The 21,897-nt window shown below is 40.5% G+C and overlaps 1 protein-coding gene across 1 annotated transcript in view; it reads right to left on the bottom strand.

The window, feature by feature from the left end:
• The window catches only part of LOC130069450 (EMILIN-3), a 33,365-nt gene that overhangs the window by 5,536 nt on the left and 5,932 nt on the right, over positions 1 to 21,897 (bottom strand). Inside the window, exons 2-3 of the mRNA XM_056233324.1 lie at positions 4,517 to 4,639; positions 2,841 to 3,100 (exon numbers count right to left, since the gene is read on the bottom strand). Coding sequence (XP_056089299.1) covers positions 2,841 to 3,100; positions 4,517 to 4,639 — 383 coding nt within the window. The remainder of the gene's footprint in view (positions 1 to 2,840; positions 3,101 to 4,516; positions 4,640 to 21,897) is intronic.

Genomic DNA, 21,897 nt, shown 5'->3' with positions numbered 1-21,897 from the left:
ATTAACTCTCCTGGGAGTTTATTTGGCTCCAGACTCAAGAGTGTTAAAGTGTTAAAATATGAGTGTTAAATTAACACTCAAGAGTGTTAAAGTTAATGAGCTAATTAAGTGATTAATTGAATGATGATTGACCATCATTGAAGACACCTGATGTTAACAAGCAGAATCACTGAAGGAGAAAATCTTATTTTCGAAGTCGCCATTATGGTGATCATTGTTTGCTTTAGTTGGCCTCTTGACCCTTAAACTATTAACATTAGATTTAGTTTGGCTGTTGTAACTGAGTTACAACTGCCAGATGAACTAAGAGAAAAGGTGATCAGGTGGTATTGGTTATGGTTTGACATAATCATCGTTTGACCAGAATCACAAAACTCATTTAGAGCGTTAGGTTTACCTTGTTGATTACAGCAACACCATAATTCTATTGCAAACGTTTTTCAGCACTTTCAATATAATCCAAAATACTTCTTAAAATTTGTTCTGATCAAAAGAGTTATTTTATTTAGACACTGACATCAATAATCAGCCTGTGAATCTCAACAATGGTGACAATAATAAAGCATGTTCAAGTGCATTATGGGCTCCACCAATCAAAACTCATTCATGGCTCCCATCATGCATTGCAGTATGAATCAATTATAATCTGAATTGTCTTAGTAATTTCCTTTTCCTAATTGAATATTCTGTTTGTCACCATTGTTGAGATTCATACACTGATTATTGATGTCTGTGAGTGCCTAAAAGAAAGATTTTTTTATCAGAACAACTTTTAAGAAAGCATTTGAATTGTATAAAAAATCCTGGATCTTACGCTGTAGAATCACTGTGATGCTGTAATCAACAACAATATACATTTAAGTCAGAGATTAGGCTCTAAATTAGTTCAGTGATTCAGATCAACTGATGATTTTGTTAAAACATAACCAATAGGGGTGTGCAAAGCAGCCGGTATTTGTATCTGTATTTGTATTTGTTGAGGGGGGAAAAGTATTTGTATTTGTATTCGTATTCGAGTAAAATTCAAAATAGGCCTAAAAATCTAGTTTGGAGTTGACTGGATTGGTGACGGGGGGTGACTAGCTTTCATAACGCACACAAGCAAGGTCTCTCGCTCTCAGCTCTCTTCCGTGCGCGCGCTAACACAGTTTGGAGCACAGTATGTTCTGTCTCGCATGCGCGTTAGATTCAGGGAGATTTTAACTAATTTCAAGGAGCCGCTATCAATAGAGACTTGGGATGTCTGCGTACCATATAACTCCCACAAGTGCATACAATTCGACACAACTACAGAAGCATTTTTTAACCGAACGTACGTAAACAGAGCGAACATGAGAGCACCCGACTGCAGACGTCAATAATGCAGCGTAATGGAATAATCTCCCGATCAAACTCCGCTTCCCGAAAGTTCTAAACTACCTCCGGAACCCAGTTAAGGTACAAAAATCTATTCAACAAAAATAGTGATGCAGTTAAGTGTTTTTTCGCTCAGCCGAGCCCTCTCTGTTGCTGTGTGGAGCAGCCTGTGTCAGTCACCTCTTCCTGAACGTCACACACTCACTCTCACTCACTCATCCTTGCACGCACTGCGGTCTCGTGAGGAAACGCAGCTTGTGGTAACACTTTATTTTGATAGTCCACTTTAGACATTCTACTAACTTTAAGTAACTTTGGAGCTACATGTCAACTAACTGTCATTAGAGTATTAAAAGACTGTCTACTTAATATCTGCTAACGATTTATTTTGTTGGTCCCCCAACAGACATTCTACTGACTATAAGTAACTTCGCAACTACAAGTCAACTTGTTCTCCTAACCCGAACCCTAACACCTAACCATAACCTAACAGTCTATTGACAGTCTCCTACAGTCTAATACTCTAATGACAGTTAGTTGACATGTAGTTGAAAAGTTACTTATAGTTAGTAGAATGTCTAAAGTGAATATCGAAATAAAGTGTAACCCAGCTTTTTGATATAAAGTTTTTCTTGTTCCCGAATACAAATATTTTTTAAAGTATTTGTTCGAAATAACTATTCGTAAAAAACACATTATTTGTACCTTTCCGAATACCGTATTCGGGTTCGGCTCCACCCCTAATAACCAACACCATTAGATCATCTTTTCTCTTTGTTCATCTGGCAGTTATAATGCTCTTACAACAGCCAAACAAAATCTAAAGTAAAAAATGTAAGAGTTAACTGCCCAACTGAAACAAACACTAATATCCATAATGGTGACTTAAAATTGTGATTTTTTTTCACCTTCAGTGATTCTACTTCTTCAATTTTGGTCAATCATCACTCAATTAATCACTTAATTATCTCATTAACTTTAACACTGCTTCAGTGTTAATTTAACACTCTTGAGTGTGGAGTCATATAAACTCCCAGGAGAGTTAATTTAACACTGGAGTTTTTGCTGTGTGTGTACTGTGTATAATTATTTTGAATATATAAAAACACACATACACGCATGTATATATTTAAGAAAAAATGGTTATTTATATATAAAATATTTATATATGATATAAATTATGTGTAAATATATATATATATACAGTACATGCAAATATTTCTTAAATATATACATGTTTATGTGTGTGTATTTATATATACAAAATGATTGCACACAGTACACACACATATATTATGCAAACACAAACTTTTATTTTGGATGCGATTAATCGTTGCCCAGCACTAAATTAATTATTATTGTAAACATTATAACTTTGTAATAATCTATTTATTACGATTATATTTTACCCAAATATTAACGCAAGTGTCCATGTCACATTAATAATCAAACTGCTAATGGTGAGACGTGTAACTTGCATGTACCATAGCTTGGTATGAACCCACTAGGGATGGGTTTGTTGTCGGGGTGTCCTCCAGGAAAGGGGGTCTTGGGGTGACCCCTGGGGTAACCCTTGACCCCGGGCCGAGGGAACGAGCCCTTGAAGGGTGGCATCACGGCATCCGGGTCAGAGGTCGACCCGTCAAAGCAGTTTTCTCCAGAGAAGCCGGGGCAACAACGCCACTCCAGTTCAGTGATGGTTTTATGACCGATTCTGTACTGTGGTTTGAAGAGCGTCCGATACCTGCGGGGGAAACACGCTGAACGTCACTTCACACTTCTCCATCCGCCTTGTACATCGAGATCAGCTTCAGGGCTTTTACTCACTGACATTCAGGCATGACCGTGATCATGCAGCCGATTATACACTGGAAATATATATATATTGGACCAAATTAAAACCAACTCTAATTTGTTAATGTCACGTTTTGAGTTTGGTCATGCGTAGAGTTTGCTTTTGATATCATTTTCTGTTCTGTTCATCTCTGTTTCTAAGGTTGGTCTTCTTGTTCTTTTTATCAGTCCTGTCATCCTCTGTTCTCCTGCGGTTAGTCTCCTAGCTTACAATTTGTTTGATTAAGTTTTCACAGGTGTTTCACTTTCTCTTTTTAGTTCATTTTCAGCTCTACGTCGTGTTAATTTGGTTGTTCTGTTCCTGTTCTCGAGTGTTATGTGAAGATTTGAGTTTGTTTCTGCTGCGCTAGATCCTGCTTCATCTCTGCTGCAACCAAAGTGTGACAAATACAGCCAAATTGATTGGGAAAAGAACAACTTTTTATTAATATTTAATCAGAATTAAATATTTGTTTGAATAAAAGCCATAAATATAATTTTGAGGCAAAAACCCTAAAGACAAAAAGATGAATAGAAAGTAAAAATATTATTTATTATTAAAGACCATACCATACTTAATATATTGTTTATATAATCAGATCTATTTATTATATAATTTAATCAATACTTTAGACATAAGTCAAATGTTACTTAAAGTAGGTCAATATCATTATCTTTTGGCTTCTTACAACTTATAATAATTTCACCATAAACAAAAGCTAAATTAATATGAAAGTAGAATTTCCACATGCATGGGATAAAACTAAAAACATTTTGTTGGTTAATGTTTCATTTAGTTTACCTAATATAAAAAAAGACAACTTTAAAAGATCTTAATGTTTATTGTGATTTCTTTTTTAAATAGGAATCATATTTTCTGTTATGTACTAACACAAGACAGAAAGATGAATATAACTCACAGTCATTTCTGCAGTCAGTAAAGCTGAATGTGTTCTGCACTTCAGCACTGTTTAAAATACTAGAGTTTCCTCTTAACTGTTTCTATGTGGTTGCTGTGTCATTTGCTTTTAGACAAGCTGAAAAAAACATGATTTTCAATTAAACTAATATAGAAAAGCACTTTTCACTTTTTTCAGTGTATTCCAGTTTAAAAACATGCAATATAAAACAGTTTCACTAGATTTGCACAGTATTCTGAGTGTCCACTAGAGGGCAACTCAAGGACACCATGGAAAGTATAACATGTTTGAGACCATCTTTCTCCTGCTATTTTGAAAATGAAACACCCATTTGAAACTATATTTTGTTCTAAAACTAAAATCCCTCTACATTTTATTCCATTCCAGATTGTCAGTGCATGACTTACATGAGCACAGGACACTTCTGTCCCCATATGCACTTGGTAGTGTACTCCGGCTTGACGTATGTGGCCACTCCATCCTGCATCACACAGGTGACGTTCTTCTGAACGACGTAAGCACAGAAGTTCCTGTCGAGAGCAAAGACACATTCACAATGAAGCACGGCTTTTTATATTATTAGGGCTGAGTTTCATGATGGAAACTCATTTATTTGTACAAGTATACGTAGTTGTGTGCGCTGTGTGTGAACATGATGGTTATTACATTTACATTAATGCATTTGGCAGACGCTTTTATCCAAAGCGACTTTCAAGGTTCACATTTACATTCTTATCAGTTCTTACATTCTTCATTATCATACATCATACTGATACATTATCAGTTCTTACATTCTTCATTATCATACATCATACTGATACATTATCAGTTCTTACATTCGTATCAGTTATTGAAGATCTACTAAATGTGAGCATGCATTTACTCATCTCTCTTGAACAAAAAAAAAAAGATTCAGAATTCCTCAAAATGCAAAAAACAATGAAATGCAAACACACAACATTATGTAAAGCTGCAATAATTAAATGTTTAATTACACAAATATACTTTATGTATTTAATCTCACTTTATTAAGCAATGTCTTTGCTGCTGCCCTTCGATGATCTAATTCAACAATAATTATAAGCAAAACATTACTTTTAACCACATTTGTGTTTTATTCTCTGCTTTTATCGCTGAAGTAATAATGCTGGACTTTCTCTCCAGAATGGCAGCACATCTGAAAGGTTTATTTGAGCGGCGGCCTCTTCTGTACAGGCATGGGTCTGCCAGCCGAGCTTAGCCCCGCCCACAACATCTGAGCTCGGGAAGTTCGGTCTGGACTTGATCCGTTGTGGAGCAACTATACTCGACCCAGAGCTGTTCGGACCAATCAAAGTGTCAGGGCCCTTTATGCGCTGATGGACAGATGATCAACTGTAACGTAATCATCCACGTCACCAAAGAGCGCTTGGGTTGAATTCGTTTACAACAAAGATGGCCGCCGCTGGAGAACTGAGATGTGTAGATTCAGCCATCGCGTCTGTTATAGAAGATGTAGACAGCGCATTCATTTAGAAGAGGAACAGAGAACCGCGATCAAGGCATTTGAAAGATGTTTTTGCCGTCCTTCCTACGGGATTCAACATACGTCATTACTCCGTTGCTCTGATTGGTTGTAGGTCTATCCAATTGAGTGCAGAGGCATTCCCTGGTTGGGTTGAAACACCCCATAATCACAGCCCAATGGAGCAGACTCACATTCTGACTAGACTAGACTATGACGGCGTCAGGCTAGAGAAAGGGCCTTTAAATTTGCCAAAAATAGAACTATTTTGTTGTTATTGTTGTTAAAAAACAAGCAAGCCCAGTCCTGATAAGAAAAAAGTAATGCAAGCCATTACTCTCCATGAGAAGTAACAATTACAAGACAATTGGTTACTTTTTTAGGGAGTAATGCAATATTGTAATGCATTACTTTTAAAAGGAACTTCCCTCAACACGGGGGCTTCTCAATTGTGGTAGGTTATTGGGTATTCCATGCATGCATAACAAAATTGCATATTGTGGAAATTGTAAATACTGCATACTGCAAAATTGTAAATATTTGAGATTTATTTTGTATATCATTAAATGTCTGATGAAATCTGATGTGTGACTGTCTAGTGCTATCATCAGCTATTAAACAAACAGTTTTGTTGAAGTGATACATACAACACACACAAGGAAACTCACTTTTGGCCATTCGTTTGCAAAGTACGGCCTTCATGTGTCTCCACACACACATTGCTCACAGCAAGAAGAGTGTGTGACTGAAGAGCAGTCATGCATTGCTGTACTAGAGCTGGCGTTTCCAGTGAGCCTGGAGCAAACCTCTGAGTCCTGCTGTTCAGCGGTTCTGCTTCAGAGATCTGGACTGTGGTCGAGCCTCAGTCATTCACAGTGTGTAAGAGAGTTCAGGTGTGGACAGATCCCGGATGTGGGACTAATGACTCTATTACAAGTGTGGCCAGTCAACTGACCTGAGGAGAGGTGTGTGTGTGTGTGTGTGTGTGTGTGTGTGTGTGTGTGTGTGTGTGTGTGTGTGTGTGTGTGTGTGTGTGTGTGTGTGTGTGTGTGTGTGTGTGTGTGTGTGTGTGTGTGTGTGTGTGTGTGTGTGTGTGTGATGGGTAGGTTTAGGGGTCGGGTTAGTGTGTGTGTGTGTGTGTGTGTGTGTGTGTGTGTGTGTGTGTGTGTGTGTGTGTGTGTGTGTGTGTGTGTGTGTGTGTGTGTGTGTGTGTGATGGGTAGGTTTAGGGGTAGGTTTAGTGTATAGGGGGAGAGAATATACAGTTTGTACAGTATAAGAATGGTTATGTCTATGGAAATTCCACATAAACATGGAAACCCATCACTGCATTGCACAATTGCATTTATCTGAAAAAAGCATTTGTATAGGTAATATGACCTGAATTGTTCGTGTTAATAATTGTACCATTTATATGACAGTCAGCTACTAGTGCTAAACCCTTTATTCTGTAACATTTACTTAATTTTCTGGATTCATCATCATCATATTCAAGTCTGTGGGCAAATAATGTAATTTCGCCTTAATAAGATGCAGCCTTTTGACTAAGCGAGGCAGGGATGAAAAGTTGTATCCTATGCAAGAAATTACTCACTATGCCAAAAGTGCGTGTGTGAAGTTGTGTTGTGTGAGTAATAGAGCATTTCTCACTGACGGCAACAACTGGAATGACCTTGTGACTTGTCTCTGTCGTTTAGGAGGCATTAAACAGATCTGTGCAAACACATGCAAATGAAGGGAATGCAAATAACTACATCAACATTTTCTGACTGTGGGTAACGAAAAACAGACTTCAGTATCTAGTGTTTGCTTGTCAGGTGAGTGCTTGGAAGAAAGAGAACAAGCTCTGTATCAAGCAAAATGAGTCCAGGTGTTCAAATGCTCCACATGTACACACACACACACACAACCCAACCCAACCATATCAAGAGTTGATTCAATCAATGTGAGATGATGTCGACAGGAAGAACAGGAGAGACATGACACAGATTCAGTACGCATGTAAGTTTGAAAGTTTCTTTCAACTTAAAAAAAAAAAATGTTTAACAACAAAAAGGCTCTTTACATTATTTACATTATCGTATTTCAGGCATTTGCATTTGTTCATATGGAACAGAGTATCTTGTGAAGCCGCTTGAATTACAGTACTGTGACTTGTGAAAGGACAAATGAACACATTGTCAGACATGTAAAGTGATCTAAGAGCCTCCTGTGATGTGTTAAACAGAGCCTATGATCTGTGTGTTGCATATGAAAGATGAATATTAGCTCTGCCGGCTGATCTCCCAGACCACAGAGACCACACAGCACGAGCAAGCGTGTGTTCATCCGTCAGAGGGATGGAGTAAAGAGGCTATCGGAGAGATGTCTCGGCTGGTGTGTCGTCTGTGTGCGCTGGATTCATCTCAGGGTAAACAGTGATGAACTGATAACAGTGTGAAGGGGCCTAGTACACACACCTGAGGTACGCCACATGACGAAAGAGCGGCAACACTTGTTTTAGTCTCAGACAGACTGTATTTTCTGACCATCTGATGCAAGCTGGAGAGCAGATCAAATTGACCGACTTCAATACAATCTCCGGGAGTCTGAAAGTGGAGGGTTTTGATCAGTCTAATCCTGATTCTACCGACAAATTATAATGTTGCTGTTGCCGACTTCAATCAGTTTTATGTAACGTAAAACAAGGGAAAGCGGTTTTAACTTAATTGAGTTACATCGACCCAACATTCAGTTTCCAATAAAGCTCAGGACTCTTGGACACGTTCGACTCCTTGCTGATAGGCGAACTTTGCTTCCATGAGAAATTGTGATTTAGGGTTATTAAACACGTTATGTTGCTGTTAACTACAGATCCACTGCCAACATTTCTTTTCAGTGTACTATTGGAAGTCTATAAATGTTTGTGCAATTTCTTCTGAACAATCATTCACGCAGCCCAATGTGTTGTTTTTAGAATAGTTTTTTTACCCACCAGCCTATTCTTTATTTTATTTAATATTTCCCACCCATAAACAGCACCAAATACTAAATAATAATACAAAAGGACTATTGGTAACTGTACATGCCAGTCACTGTGTCTCTTCCTGTCTAAACGGGAAGTTCTTGGCCTGACATTATGGACCGTCTTCAAGCCGCCGGCTACATGTGACTAGTGCAAAAACAGCAGAGCCACACAAATTATTTTAGACCATCATCTAGCTCAGGATTTAGCTGTGGATTTTCATCATCTAAATATAAATGGCCAGCATTGTTTAAAATGACCCCTAGTCACCCTTGAGTAATACACAGGCATGTCGAAAGCTTTTAATGGCACTTAAAGCTTAGTTGTGAGATGGAGTTGTGCCAGAATTTTCCTCTGGTTCTTCATATAAATATCTCTCTCCATTTTTTCATTGTTCTCTCTATCTCATCCACTCTCTGCCTCACACTAATGGAAGCAGTCTTTCACCGGTCGCTGGGTTCAGTCGTTGGTCATGCCTTAAAGAGTCACTGTGGAAGGGATGGGGCCACTGACAGTATACATGTGGAGATACGGTGCATGCAAGCTTTTTAGGATCCATTAACTCAAGAAAAGAGTAGCTGCTACTCGCTGAACAATGGGACACATTTAGTATGGAGATACTGTAACCTCCAGAATAGCTTGAGTTCTGAGAAGTAATACAAATGGACCTTTAGTCCTGCTAATTTGACCTGCTCCCATGCACAGCATTCAAAGACACATGCAGAAATAGATGCCAAATTGAGCGGAGTTATTTTCAACTTATTCACTATGGGCCGCATCTGTGGCAAGGTGTCAATTAACATGCAGAATTGAACAAGAAATATGTTCAGTTATGTTCATTTATGTATGTGAACACCTTTTTCTATGGCAATTCTTCCCTAGAAAGCTGTCCTTTCAAAACATTTATTTTTGGGATGTCCACTTACATATTAAGCTTCCATTATAATTATATTACTATTGTCAGAGCCGGACAGTAACGGAGTACATTTACTTGAGTACAGTACTTGAGTACAATTTTGAGGGATCTGTACTTTACTCGAGTATCATTTTTGGGGATTACTCATGACTTTACTCAAGTACATTTGAGAGGGAAATATTGTACTCTTTACTCCACTACATTTCTATCCATAACCGTGAGTACCCGTTACTTCTAAAAAAAAAAAAAGGAAAAAAAAAAATCTCGGAAACCCTCAATTTGTTGTTTCCCTCTCAAACGTGATTGGATTGTGCAGGCGCCACTGATTGGGACAGCCTATCAGCAAATCACCTTCAACTTCAGCTCTAAACTGACGCCAAAGTAAACTCCATGGTCAGATTTATGTGGGTTCAAATGTGGGTGCAAAAAATCCATTAAAACTCTAGCAGAGGTTTGTCAGAGTGTTGCCATTGTGCATTGCCTTGTGGGCAAGTGAGAAATGTTAAATAAAGCAACATGGTAAAAAGATGAAAATGACTTGAATTAACTTTCAATTCCTTTTAGATTATCAAAGGTATTAACATTAACATTTTTCATAACTCCATGTAGGACGTTTCTGTACATAAATGTAAGGACGGTTCGCGTACCTACCCCGAAGTGATAAAATAAAATTCTGTATCAAATTTATAGGCAAAGACAAGTAGTTTGTTTAGGCATGTTTTGTAGGGAATTACAAACCTGCACACATATATTCGAACACACATAACTATAGAATCAATTCTTAATGCGCATATGAACGCCATCAGCGTTTATCACAGGTTCAGTTTAAAGTCTGTTTAGAGAGAACGGTGTCATCTTAGCGGCCCCTAATTTAATAACAAATGATCATTTCGACGGAAGTGAATCAATCAAAACTAACTTTAGCTGGAAAATAACATAATTCAAGAACCGCTATAAAACCAAACCAATCTCTGTAACCTTAAATTATATGTTTATCTCTGAAAAGCCGCTTTGAAACAATCTACATTGTTAAAAGCGCTATATAAATGAAGATGACTTGACTTGACACTGTGGCAGTAGTAATGCAATATTTAGAAAATTTACTCTTGTACTCTTGATACTCAAGTACTTTTAAAAACAAGTACTTCAGTACTTTTACTTAAGTAGATATCTGACTGTAGTACTTTTACTTGTACTTGAGTAAAATTTAGCAAGGGGTATCTGTACTTTTACTCAAGTAAAGAAGCTGTGTACTCTGTCCGCCTCTGACTATTGTCATAATTCCTGTCTTGTGTTCCCCTTGTCTTGTATGGACTTTTTGTCATTTCCTGTCCTGTGCCATGTTTTGTAGTCCTTTGTAGTTTTTCTTGTTTATTAATCTCCCCAGGTGTTTCTAATTAGCCACGCCCCCTTGTTATCTTCCTTAGCTTGTTTACCTGTGTATTTAAGCCCTGTGTCTAGTGAGTTCTTGTATTGTCCTGTTCCCAAGTCTTGTTACAGAGTCTGTGTCTGAATTTGTGAAGTTTTGAGTTTATTTAATAAAAGACTGTTGCACGTTGATCCTGCTTCTGCTTCAGCCGCAGCGTTACAACTAGCATTTCTCTCATATAATAAAACAGTTTGTATATGTATACACATTCACAATGAATCAAAATGATTGTCCATGTTTACAGATGTGCCACAAATGTTGTCCATAGACATTAGATAAAAAATAAAGCAGAATCCCACTGCCTCATAAACTGTTCACACTGACTGACTGATGCATACAGCAAAACAACAGTTACAATGTAACTATAGAGATGCAATCGGATTGGCTGGGATCTCCAACAATTATAGGATGCAGATGAGCTCAGTGAAAATATTTCATCAATATTGTGGAAACAGAAATGTATAATTCAGTTAATACTGAAACATATCAATAAATTAATTATTTGATTATTAAATATTTCAATAATTAATTTCAAATAATTTTTAGAGTGTCACATAAATAACATGCTAACACTGTATGACATTGGTTTCTGCCTATGTAGTGTTCAAGATCACTTATGAGGCTTCATTTCAAGTTTGAATGTTTTGAAATGACAGTCCCTGACTTTTTATATTTATATACAGAGACTGTTCTTAATGTGTGTTCCTCAGGAGGTAACAGACCTTTACCGAATATAGTTACACTCAAATGTCTCTGCTTTAAACCAGATGTTTCTTAGCTATAGCTAGCTAGCTATAAATGTGTCGAGGACTTTTTAGGTATGCCTGAAAAATATATCAAAAGATATCTGTAACGTGTATGCTCTGTTTTGGTCTAGTTTCATTACGTTTTGGTTCTGTTTTCTCTGTTTGCTGTTTGCCTGTGTTCCTGTCATTGTAGTTGACCTGTGTGCCACTTTGTTCCATTAGTTATTGATTACATGCACCTGTAGTTCATTTAGCTTCCTCATTACCTCTCCGTGTGTATTGTAATAAACTCACCATTGCTGAGATTCATATGCTGATTCTTGATGTCTGTGTGTGCCTACTCAGGATATTTTTTAAGAAGTTTATTTTTTATTTCTTGATTTGATCATTTGAATTTCATTGAAAAGGCTAAACATAGTATGCTCTACAATGACAGTAAGGTAAACTTAACTCAGAAATTGGGTTCGATATAAGTTCAGTGATTGAGGTCAAATGATTGTGAAATAATGATTATGTTAAATCACAACCAACACCATCAGATCTCCTCAGTTCATTGTTCATCTGGCTGTTATAACTCATGTACAGCAACCAAACAAAATCTAAAGTTAATAAGTTAATGGTCAAGAGCCCAACTAAAACACACACTCATCTCCATAATGGTGACTTAAACATTCCGGTTTGCTCCTTCAGAGATTCTGCTTGTTAACATCAGGTGTCTTCAATAATGCTCAATCATCACTCAATTATTCACTTAATTAACTCTTTAGCTCAGAGTTTAATTGGGTCACTTAAAATGACCAAATTCCATGATGTTGAAGTTACATGAACATATTAGGTTTGTTTAACGAAACATAGTTATGTGGAACCGGTGGAACCCGTTTACATAAAAAAGTTAAGTAAAGCCAACATATCATTTTTTTGAGTGTACGAGGGTGTTGTTATAAAGTGTTACCGAATATACTAAGGAATGCAGGTTTCTAATTCATGAGGTGCAAAAACTCTCTTAGTTTAGGTACATATTTTAGGTCTAATATGAATGAATATGAATCTCTCACTACTTCTATCAGCTTGTGGTGAGCCATGATGTAAAACAGTGATGTAAAACGATTACATACAAGTTGTTGTGCCAAATTGAAAACTGGAATTATCTTAATTGTATAACAACATGATGTAGCTGCTGTTTGCAGAAACTGATCATTCAGTTGCACTGAATGATATAAAGAGAAAATGTGAAACATATGAGAAACATTTAGGAATAAAATGTCATTAACATCAGGCTGGCAAAGGTATAATGACTTTGTGTAAATCTTGGATGCTTTATTCTCATATGTTCTTACTTAAATGATGAGCTATTGTGATGTGCTCATCGGGTTCTGTCATACAGACAAACAACACGTGACATTTGCATGGACTTGTTTGTTAAAGAACAATCCAATCGGTAACACTTTACAATACGGGTGCACTAATATGCATTAATTCATGTTTAACTAATGCATAGATAATCATGAGTTAATGTATGATTCATGAAGAACTAAACCATTAATTAATGATTACTGCATCAGCAACTAATAAAGAGTCTATATGATTAATAGATTAAGTAATACATGAATTGCTATTAATTCAATGTGTCATTGTGTATTAATTCTTTAATAACATATTTTATTAACTAATAGTGTAAATTAATGTGTTAATTACCACAATTAGTCAAAGCTATGCACTTCAACTTCCAGTTGTCTGCTTTAATTAATCATTAGCTAATGATTTGCAAAGGTATCATTATATTATGACTTTACTTGTTGAGGCACATCGTTATTAACTAGTCATTTAGTAATTGTAGTAATTTACACATGAATTTGCACTAACAATGAAGTAATTAATCATGTATTAATGCATATTAGTGTACCTGTATTATCTCGAAGTTGAAATACAAGGCTTTGGCTCATTCTGCTAATTAACATATTAATTAACACTATTAGTTAAAAAAATGAGTTATTAGGGAATTAATTCACAATTACATATTTAATTAATAACAATTCATGTATGAGCTAATACATTAACCATACAGACTCTTAATTAGTTCCTAATGTGGTAATCATTAATTAATAGCTTAGATAATCATTAGTTACACATTAATTCAGTATTATCTGTGCATTAGTTAAGCATGAATTAATGCTTATTAGTGCACCCGTATTGTAAAGTGTTACCGAACAATCATTTACACATTTTACTCCATGTGTTATATACAGTGTGTAGACACAAAATGCTCTATTGCATATATACAGTATATTGCATATTGAAATCACTTTGTGTGTCATGTAGAGATTGCAGATTGATACTTGACCCAGTAAAAATGACTTCCAGTATTCCTGAAAATCGGTTAAAGTGTTAGTTCACCCTGTGGTTCCAAACCTGTATGAGTTTCTTTCTTCTGTTGAACATAAAATAATATATTCTGAAGAATGTTGGTAACCAAACTGTTTCGGTGCATGCATTGAGTTGTATAGATGAAAAAATTAGCAATTTCTCAGAATATCCTCTTTTATGTTCAAAAGAAGAAAATAATATTTGGAACGACATGAGGGTGAATAAATGATGACAGAGTTTTCATTTTTAAGTTAACTATACCTTTAAAATAAATGTTAAAGTGTGCCCCCTAAAAGCACAAGTGGCCCCTGACCCCATGACCTTTTGGTACTTGTCGATACCAAACACCTGTATTTTGTCATTTTTAAATATATTGGGTAGAGAAACCATAAGAATATGAATCATATTCGTTGATTTAATTTGTTTAGCAAATATGTATTTCCTTCAGTTATTTTCATGCATAATTCAGCCTGTTAAAATGTATTGTACAAGCTTCTGTTACTTTCACTGTTCATTTTATTGCTCTATGATATTTTATATTTTATTTAATAGCACAGCACAGATTTAGAGCTGCTTCAGCAAATAAAATAAACAGTGCTTTCGTTTTCAGGTACAGAATTTGAATAAAGTAATCAATTATAAAATAACACTGCATAGTCTTCACTGTTTAAATCAAATATAGACGAATCTTTATTAAAGGTACAACAGTCATTCAGCCAAGAGCAGTGAGAGATTTCTTTGTCCTTGGTTTTATTAACATTAAGGTTTATTAGGCTATTGTCACTTTAAAGGGGGGGGGGGGGGGAATCTCACTTTAAAGGGGGGGGGGGAATCTCATGATTGAGATTCATGAATCTCATGATTGAGATTCATGAGATTCAGTCAATCTCATGAATCTCAATCATGAGATTGACTGAAACACTCAGTTTCAGTCAATCGTCTCGGGTTATGACTATAACCCTTGTTCCCTGAGAAGGGAACGAGACACTGCGTCGAGAATCGACTCTTTGGGGACGCTCCCTTAGCGTGCGCCTCTGAAGTATGAATGAAACTATTCCAATCCTGATTGGTGTTGCGTCATGACGTAACATGTGACGGCATAACCGGATGCATAAAAGCTACGCCGGAACAAACACAAACTAGCCTAGCGATGAAGCAAGCCGCTCTCAGGCCTTAAGGGGCGTGGCAGAACGACGCAGTGTCTCGTTCCCTTCTCAGGGAACAAGGGTTATAGTCATAACCCGAGACGTTCCCTTTCGAGGGAACTTAACACTGCGTCGAGAATCGACTCTTTGGGGAACGAGTGCCCACTAGGCCACGCACCGAATAGGCCTGTCCCGGAGTGAAACTGTCTAGGCACTCAGCGAGGACTAAGCACGTGTGCACCAGGCGTACTAGGAAGGTGGAGACTGTAGAACCTAATAAAAGTATGTGGAGTAGCCCAACCGGCTGCCTCACAGATCTCCTGTAGGGGTACTCCCGAAAGAAGGGCCCTAGAAGAAGCCATGCCTCTAGTTGAATGAGCCCTCACGGCTAAAGGTGAAGGCAAGTTGCACACCTTGTAAGCCTCAGTAATAGCTTGAACAATCCAATTACTAATAGTCTGCTTGGATGCTGGGAGCCCCTTCTTAGGTGACCCAAAACATACTAATAATTGGTCCGACCTACTCCAAGAAGAGGACCTCTCAAGGTACACGCTCAAAGCTCTGACGGGGCAGAGCAAATGAAGCTTCTCTTCTTCTGCCGACACATGAGGTGGAAGATGGAATGCCTGAAGGACTGTAGACCGAGCCGTACTAGATGGAACTTTAGGCACATAGCCCGGACTCGGGTGCAAAAAAGCTTTTACTCTGCCAGGGGCAAACTCCAAGCAAGCTGGTGTCACTGCCAGGGCTTGGAGATCTCCCACCCTCTTAAGTGAGGTAATAGCCAAGAGAAATACCACTTTTAGCGTCAAGTCCTTAGGCGAAGCCGACTGCAAAGGTTCGAAGGGGGCCAGGGATAACCCTTCAAGAACTATTGCCAGGTCCCAGGTAGGAACCCTGGACCTGGTTGTCGGTCTCATCCTCCGAGTACCACGGAGAAACCGAATGACCAACTGGTGCCTCCCCAGAGGCCCCTCACTCAATGGTGCATGGAAAGCCGCAATGGCAGCCACGTACACCTTAAGTGTGGAAGGGGAGAGACCCGCAGAGAAACGATTTTGAAGAAACTCCAGAACAGAAGCCACTCGGCAGTTAACTGGATCTAACTCCTGTTCTCTACACCAAGCGGAAAAAAACATTCCACTTGAGGCCATTTAATCTCCTAGTAGATGGAGCCCTAGAACTAAGTATGGTTTCAACCACTCCGGCTGATAGACCAGCATCTAGGTACTGAACCCCCTCAGAGGCCAGACCCACAGCTTCCACAGCTCTGGGTGAGGGTGGAAGACTGTGCCCTCCGCTTGAGACAACAGATCCCTCCTCAGAGGAATCTGCCATGGCGGAGCTATCAGGAGTGATATTATGTCTGAAAACCATACTCGGGTCGGCCACCTTGGGGCAACCAGAAGTAAACTGATGCCCTCCTGACGGACCCTCTCCAGGACTCCCGGAAGCAGAGCGATCGGGGGAAAAGCGTACAGGCGAAGCCTCGGCCAGGCCTGTACCATGGCATCCAACCCCAGTGGGGCTGGATGTGAGAGGGAGAACCAAAGTGGACAGTGGGACGTCTCTCGAGACGCAAACAGGTCCACTTCCATCGGTCCAAACCTCTCCCATATTAACTTCACCACCTCTGGGTGAAGTCTCCATTCCCCGGGCCTCAGCCCCTGCCTCGACAGGATGTCTGCTCCCTGATTCTGAACCCCCGGAATATACATTGCTCTGATAGACAGTATTTTCCCCTGGGACCAAAGAATAATCTGATGCGCCAGTCTGCACAGAGGGCGCGATCTGAGTCCCCCTTGTCGGTTCAGATAGGCTACCACTGACGTATTGTCTGATCGTACTAATACATGGTGACCTTTGATGTCTGGGAGGAAGCTCCTCAGAGCCCTGAACACAGCCATCATCTCCAGGCAATTTATATGCCAAGAATGATGATGGTCCTGCCACAGACCCCTGGCAAAGTGGCCGTCCATGACCGCGCCCCAGCCAGTGAGGGAGGCGTCTGTCGAAACGGTTTTCCGGCGACAAGACACTCCCAACACTGGCGCTTGGGACAGAAACCAAGGTTTCTTCCATATTTGTAGAGAACGAAGGCATCTGCGCGTTACTCTGATCATACGAAACGGATTTCCCTTGGGAGAAAACCCCTTGGTTTTTAACCACCACTGAAGGGGCCTCATGTGTAGAAGGCCCAAAGGAATGATGTTGGATGCCGCTGCCATGAGGCCCAGCATTCTTTGAAATTGCTTTACAGTGATGGCTTGGCCTAGCTTTAACCTGGATACCATCCCCAGAATTGACTCAATACGTGCGGGAGACATTCGTGCCTGCATCGTAATCGAGTTCCACACGACTCCCAAAAACATCGTGCACTGGGATGGTTCTAGCACACTTTTCTTTGTATTGAGTCTCAACCCCAATTTCTGAATGTGGCCAAGGACGACATCTCGATGCCGAACTGCCATCTCCCGAGACTGAGCCAGAATGAGCCAGTCGTCGAGATAATTCAATATACGAATGCCTTGAAGTCTCAGTGGAGCAAGGGCTACATCCATACATTTGGTGAATGTGCGGGGAGAGAGAGCTAGGCCGAACGGAAGAACCCGATATTGGTAAGCTTCGCCCCCGAAAGCGAACCTCAGGTATCTCCTGTGACATGGAAGGATGGAGATGTGAAAATAAGCGTCTTTTAGATCTATCGTGACAAACCAGTCCTCGGACCTGATCTGACTCACGATTGCAGGAATGGTTAGCATTTTGAACCTGAACCTCCTCAGAGACCGGTTCAAAACCCTGAGATCTAAAATTGGCCTTAACCCCCCATCCTTCTTTGGAACTATAAAGTACCGGCTGTAAAACCCGGACTCCCTGTCCAAAGGAAGAACACGTTCTATGGCTTCCTTTAGCAGCAGAGTCTGTACCTCCTGTTCCATCACCTGAGCCTGCTCTGGAACCACTGTAGTCTGCACTACCCCTGAAAACCTGGGGGGGCAGCGCGCGAACTGCAGTCTGTACCCTGATTTTATTATATGCAGGACCCATGCAGATATGTTGGGAAGATGATACCATGCCTCTACAAAATCTACTAGGGGTACCAGCCTCTCGAGACTGGCCTCTGGTGTTTTTCGAGCATCTTTCTCGACTCCCTGAAGCGGAATACCGGCAGGGTGTAGTCGATACGGCTTTTGTGACCATAATTGATGCTTTTTCTTTATTAGAATATTTTCGCTGGAAAGAGATGCGGCCCGAAGCGTCGTGGACGGCGGGCAACATACATCGTTTCCTAGAGGGCTCCGCTGCGAGAACAACCTCGGTTACCCTACAGCGGAGGGGACAGCCCTCAGAGGTCCTACCACTTCGGTTAGGACCTCTTCCCTGAAGCCCTCCTAGCCTGAATGACGTCCCTCAGGTCGCCCTTCTGGTTGGAGGACTTCGACTTTTGAGAGTGTTTCCTCTGTTGCCAAGCTCCAGGAGGAGGGGCTCTAGAGGAAACGCTCTCTCTCTGCTCTGCTCGGTGTGAGGAGCCGGCTGATGGCTGGGGCTGATCTTTTGGCCCCACCCTACTCGATTTGGATTTCGCCTTACGGGGGAGGTACTGCTGGAACGCCGCAGATTGTTTCTTCGCCTCCTGAAACCTGTCGACGACCGATGTAACGGCGTCGCCGAACAGGCCAGAAGGCGAAAGCGGCGCATCCAGCAGAAAGGATCTATCCTTTTCCTTCATGCCAGATAAATTTAGCCACAGATGTCTCTCCGTGGCCACCATAGCTGCCATAGAGCGGCCAATAGCGCGGGCCGTCTCTTTTGTGGCCCGAAGAGACAGATCTGTGGCTCTCCTTAACTCCGCAATATCTTCAGGAGTTGGCCCCTCCCCCTCATCCAAATCTTTCAGGAGGTCGGCCTGGTATGCCTGCAAGAGTGCCATAGAGTGCAGACATGAACCAGCCCGACCTGCCGCCATGTAAGCCCTGCCTATTAATGCAGATGTATCTCTGCAGGGCTTACTAGGCAACGCCGGGGTTTTTAGGGAAGATGCCGACTCAGGAGAAAGATAACCCGCTAAAGCCTCTTCCACTTTAGGCATCTTCCCATAACCCATATCCCGTGCCCCCATAACATTACTGTAATCCACCATACTGGGATTGGAGACACGGGATGAGTGCGGTTTATCCCACGATCTCGAAATCTCTTTGTGGAGATCGGGGAAAAACGGCAAACCCCGGCGCTGAGGTTGCGATCTGTGCTGCAGGAAACGCTCATCAAGCTTGCTTCTCACTTGCGTTCCCTGCTCATCATGTGGCCAGCTTATGTTAAGTCTGGCCACAGCACGAGTCACAACCTCCACCAGCTCCTCATAACCTTGGCCGTGAACTGGCGCGCCTAGATCACGGTCATCCGCATCGATGCTGAGCACATCTACTTCCTCGGAAGCAGAGAGCTCAAGCATTGGGACCTGATCATGGGCAGGAGAAGCCGCGATGCGGGCTCCTGCACCACTCTCAGAGGCTACGAGATCCTCGGATGAAGAGTGAGAAGGTGCCTCAGCAGTCTCAATCTCATCCACAAGATCCCGCTGCGAACCCCACGATCTCAATCGCCGCGCCGCCTCAACGGACGCGGGACCAGAACCATGGGGAACGCGAGCCTGACCGTGCTCATCAAAGCACGCCAGCCGGGAGCGCAGCACTCTAATGGAAAGTGCTTCACAGTCTACACAAGCAGCTCCCTCGAGAGCTGCCCGTGCATGCTGCGCTCCCAAACAACTCACACACAAAGCATGTGTGTCCCCACCCGTGATGAAACGAGGGCAGGGAGGCACACAAGCTTTGAATTGTTCGCTGGCCATAATATACAATATTTTCTGACAAACAACACCAAATAAGACAGACAGTTTTCAACACAGAGCGCTTGCTGAAGAGCGAAAGCTAGTTTGTGTTTGTTCCGGCGTAGCTTTTATGCATCCGGTTATGCCGTCACATGTTACGTCATGACGCAACACCAATCAGGATTGGAATAGTTTCATTCATACTTCAGAGGCGCACGCTAAGGGAGCGTCCCCAAAGAGTCGATTCTCGACGCAGTGTTAAGTTCCCTCGAAAGGGAACTCATGTTAAAGCTGCAGTCCGGCATTTTTCCTCTTTGTCGCCATCTCTGTTTGAAATCTGTAATTGCAGTTATTCGCGGAATTATTAACTTTGCGTGAGTTGCACATCGGCATGAAACAGCGCGGATGAACACAATGTTTTGAGACTGCGAGTCTGTCAGTCACCGCGCCGATGTGGAAACTGGCATTCAGAATCACACATTCTACTTTTGGAAGTAGGCCTACAGTATGACCATGACAACATACGAATTTTCATCGGAAAATGTCATCTGAACAAGTAAGTAACATCCACATCAACTAAGGGGGGAAAGCCTTGCAGTAAATCGTGCTGATTAAATATAACGATCGCGTCAAACCTTTCAAATTATACTTTGTTCTCAAATTATCAACATCAGCATTGTGACTACATTTAATGTGTATTATGATTACCCTGTAGTTCAGTTTCTATTTCTGTGCAGTCTAATTTCTAATTGTCATACCAATAAATTAATGTTTCTTTACTGGTTTTCTTTGAGAAAAAAGAAAAGAAAAAAAAACACGTATCTGTAATCTGATGCATATTTAAAACTATATATAATTTCGGAGGAGGCCGGTTTGGTTTGCTTGGAGTAGAGGTGAATTGCTCCCTCTCATAGCTAGCACAAAATATTTACCATAATAGCTAAACGAATAAAGACAGGAAACTCCGTAACTGTGTGAATTAAGCGAACAAGTGTGCTACTGTTACACGATTGAACTATTGAAATGTCTTACCTGTCCTAAAAGAAAAAAAGCCGTCTCTGCGTCCGTTTTGAACCGATGTTTATCCTTGTTTTCGCGTGGGCCAGTTGCAGTCTCTTTTTTCTCTACCCACTCCGAAGTCCGAATTATTTGGGGTTTTACAAGTGGTGAATGTCCAGTTGTCACTGGTGATTGTCGTTTGAACCTTTCTGGATCCGCCATAAGTTTAATTATTTAATGCTGTGAGAAAAGGCTAAAAATGTCCACCTCCAACATCCTCACGCAATATAGCCGACTAGCCGGGACGCCTTCTTTATGTGTACAGATGTGACGTAATGACGCAAAGACATGCTCGAATTTCCCGCGGAAATCCACCAGTACCACTGGAATTAAAATCATTATTACAAGCTAACCGTTTTGAATCGGGCAAAAGCAAGCAGATATTTTTGAACACTGGCTGGTTATGTTTTTTTTAATTATTATTATTTTGGATAATTTTTAACCCAAAAAAGTTACGGACAGCAGCTTTAATCTTGAGTACCTATAGAGTAGTATTGCATCCTTCATATCTACAAAAAGTCTTTAGTTTTATTATATTTATAAAAGTAAGATAGGCTGTACCGAGTCTTTCCGGACAAAACGAGCGGGTGGAGGCGTGCCGTGTGGGCGGAGCTAAATAATCACGAGCGCGCAAAGCTTTTGCGTTGAGAGTGTCAGGAAGCTGTGACATCCCAAAACAAACCATGGCTAACAGTCAGATTCAGCCATACTGAAATTGAAGACGAGCAGCAGCAGCAGCGTCTACAGCAGGACGTCTCTATGTGGTGTGTACTGGAACTGTATAACTTATA

The sequence above is a fragment of the Rhinichthys klamathensis genome, unplaced genomic scaffold (assembly GCF_029890125.1).
Source record: "Rhinichthys klamathensis goyatoka isolate OS25496 unplaced genomic scaffold, OSU_Roscu_1.1 h1tg000368l_1, whole genome shotgun sequence".
In the NCBI taxonomy this organism is placed as follows: Eukaryota; Metazoa; Chordata; class Actinopteri; order Cypriniformes; family Leuciscidae; genus Rhinichthys; species Rhinichthys klamathensis.
Note: the sequence above shows the minus strand (reverse complement) of the source record. Positions and strands in the feature narration are given on the sequence as shown.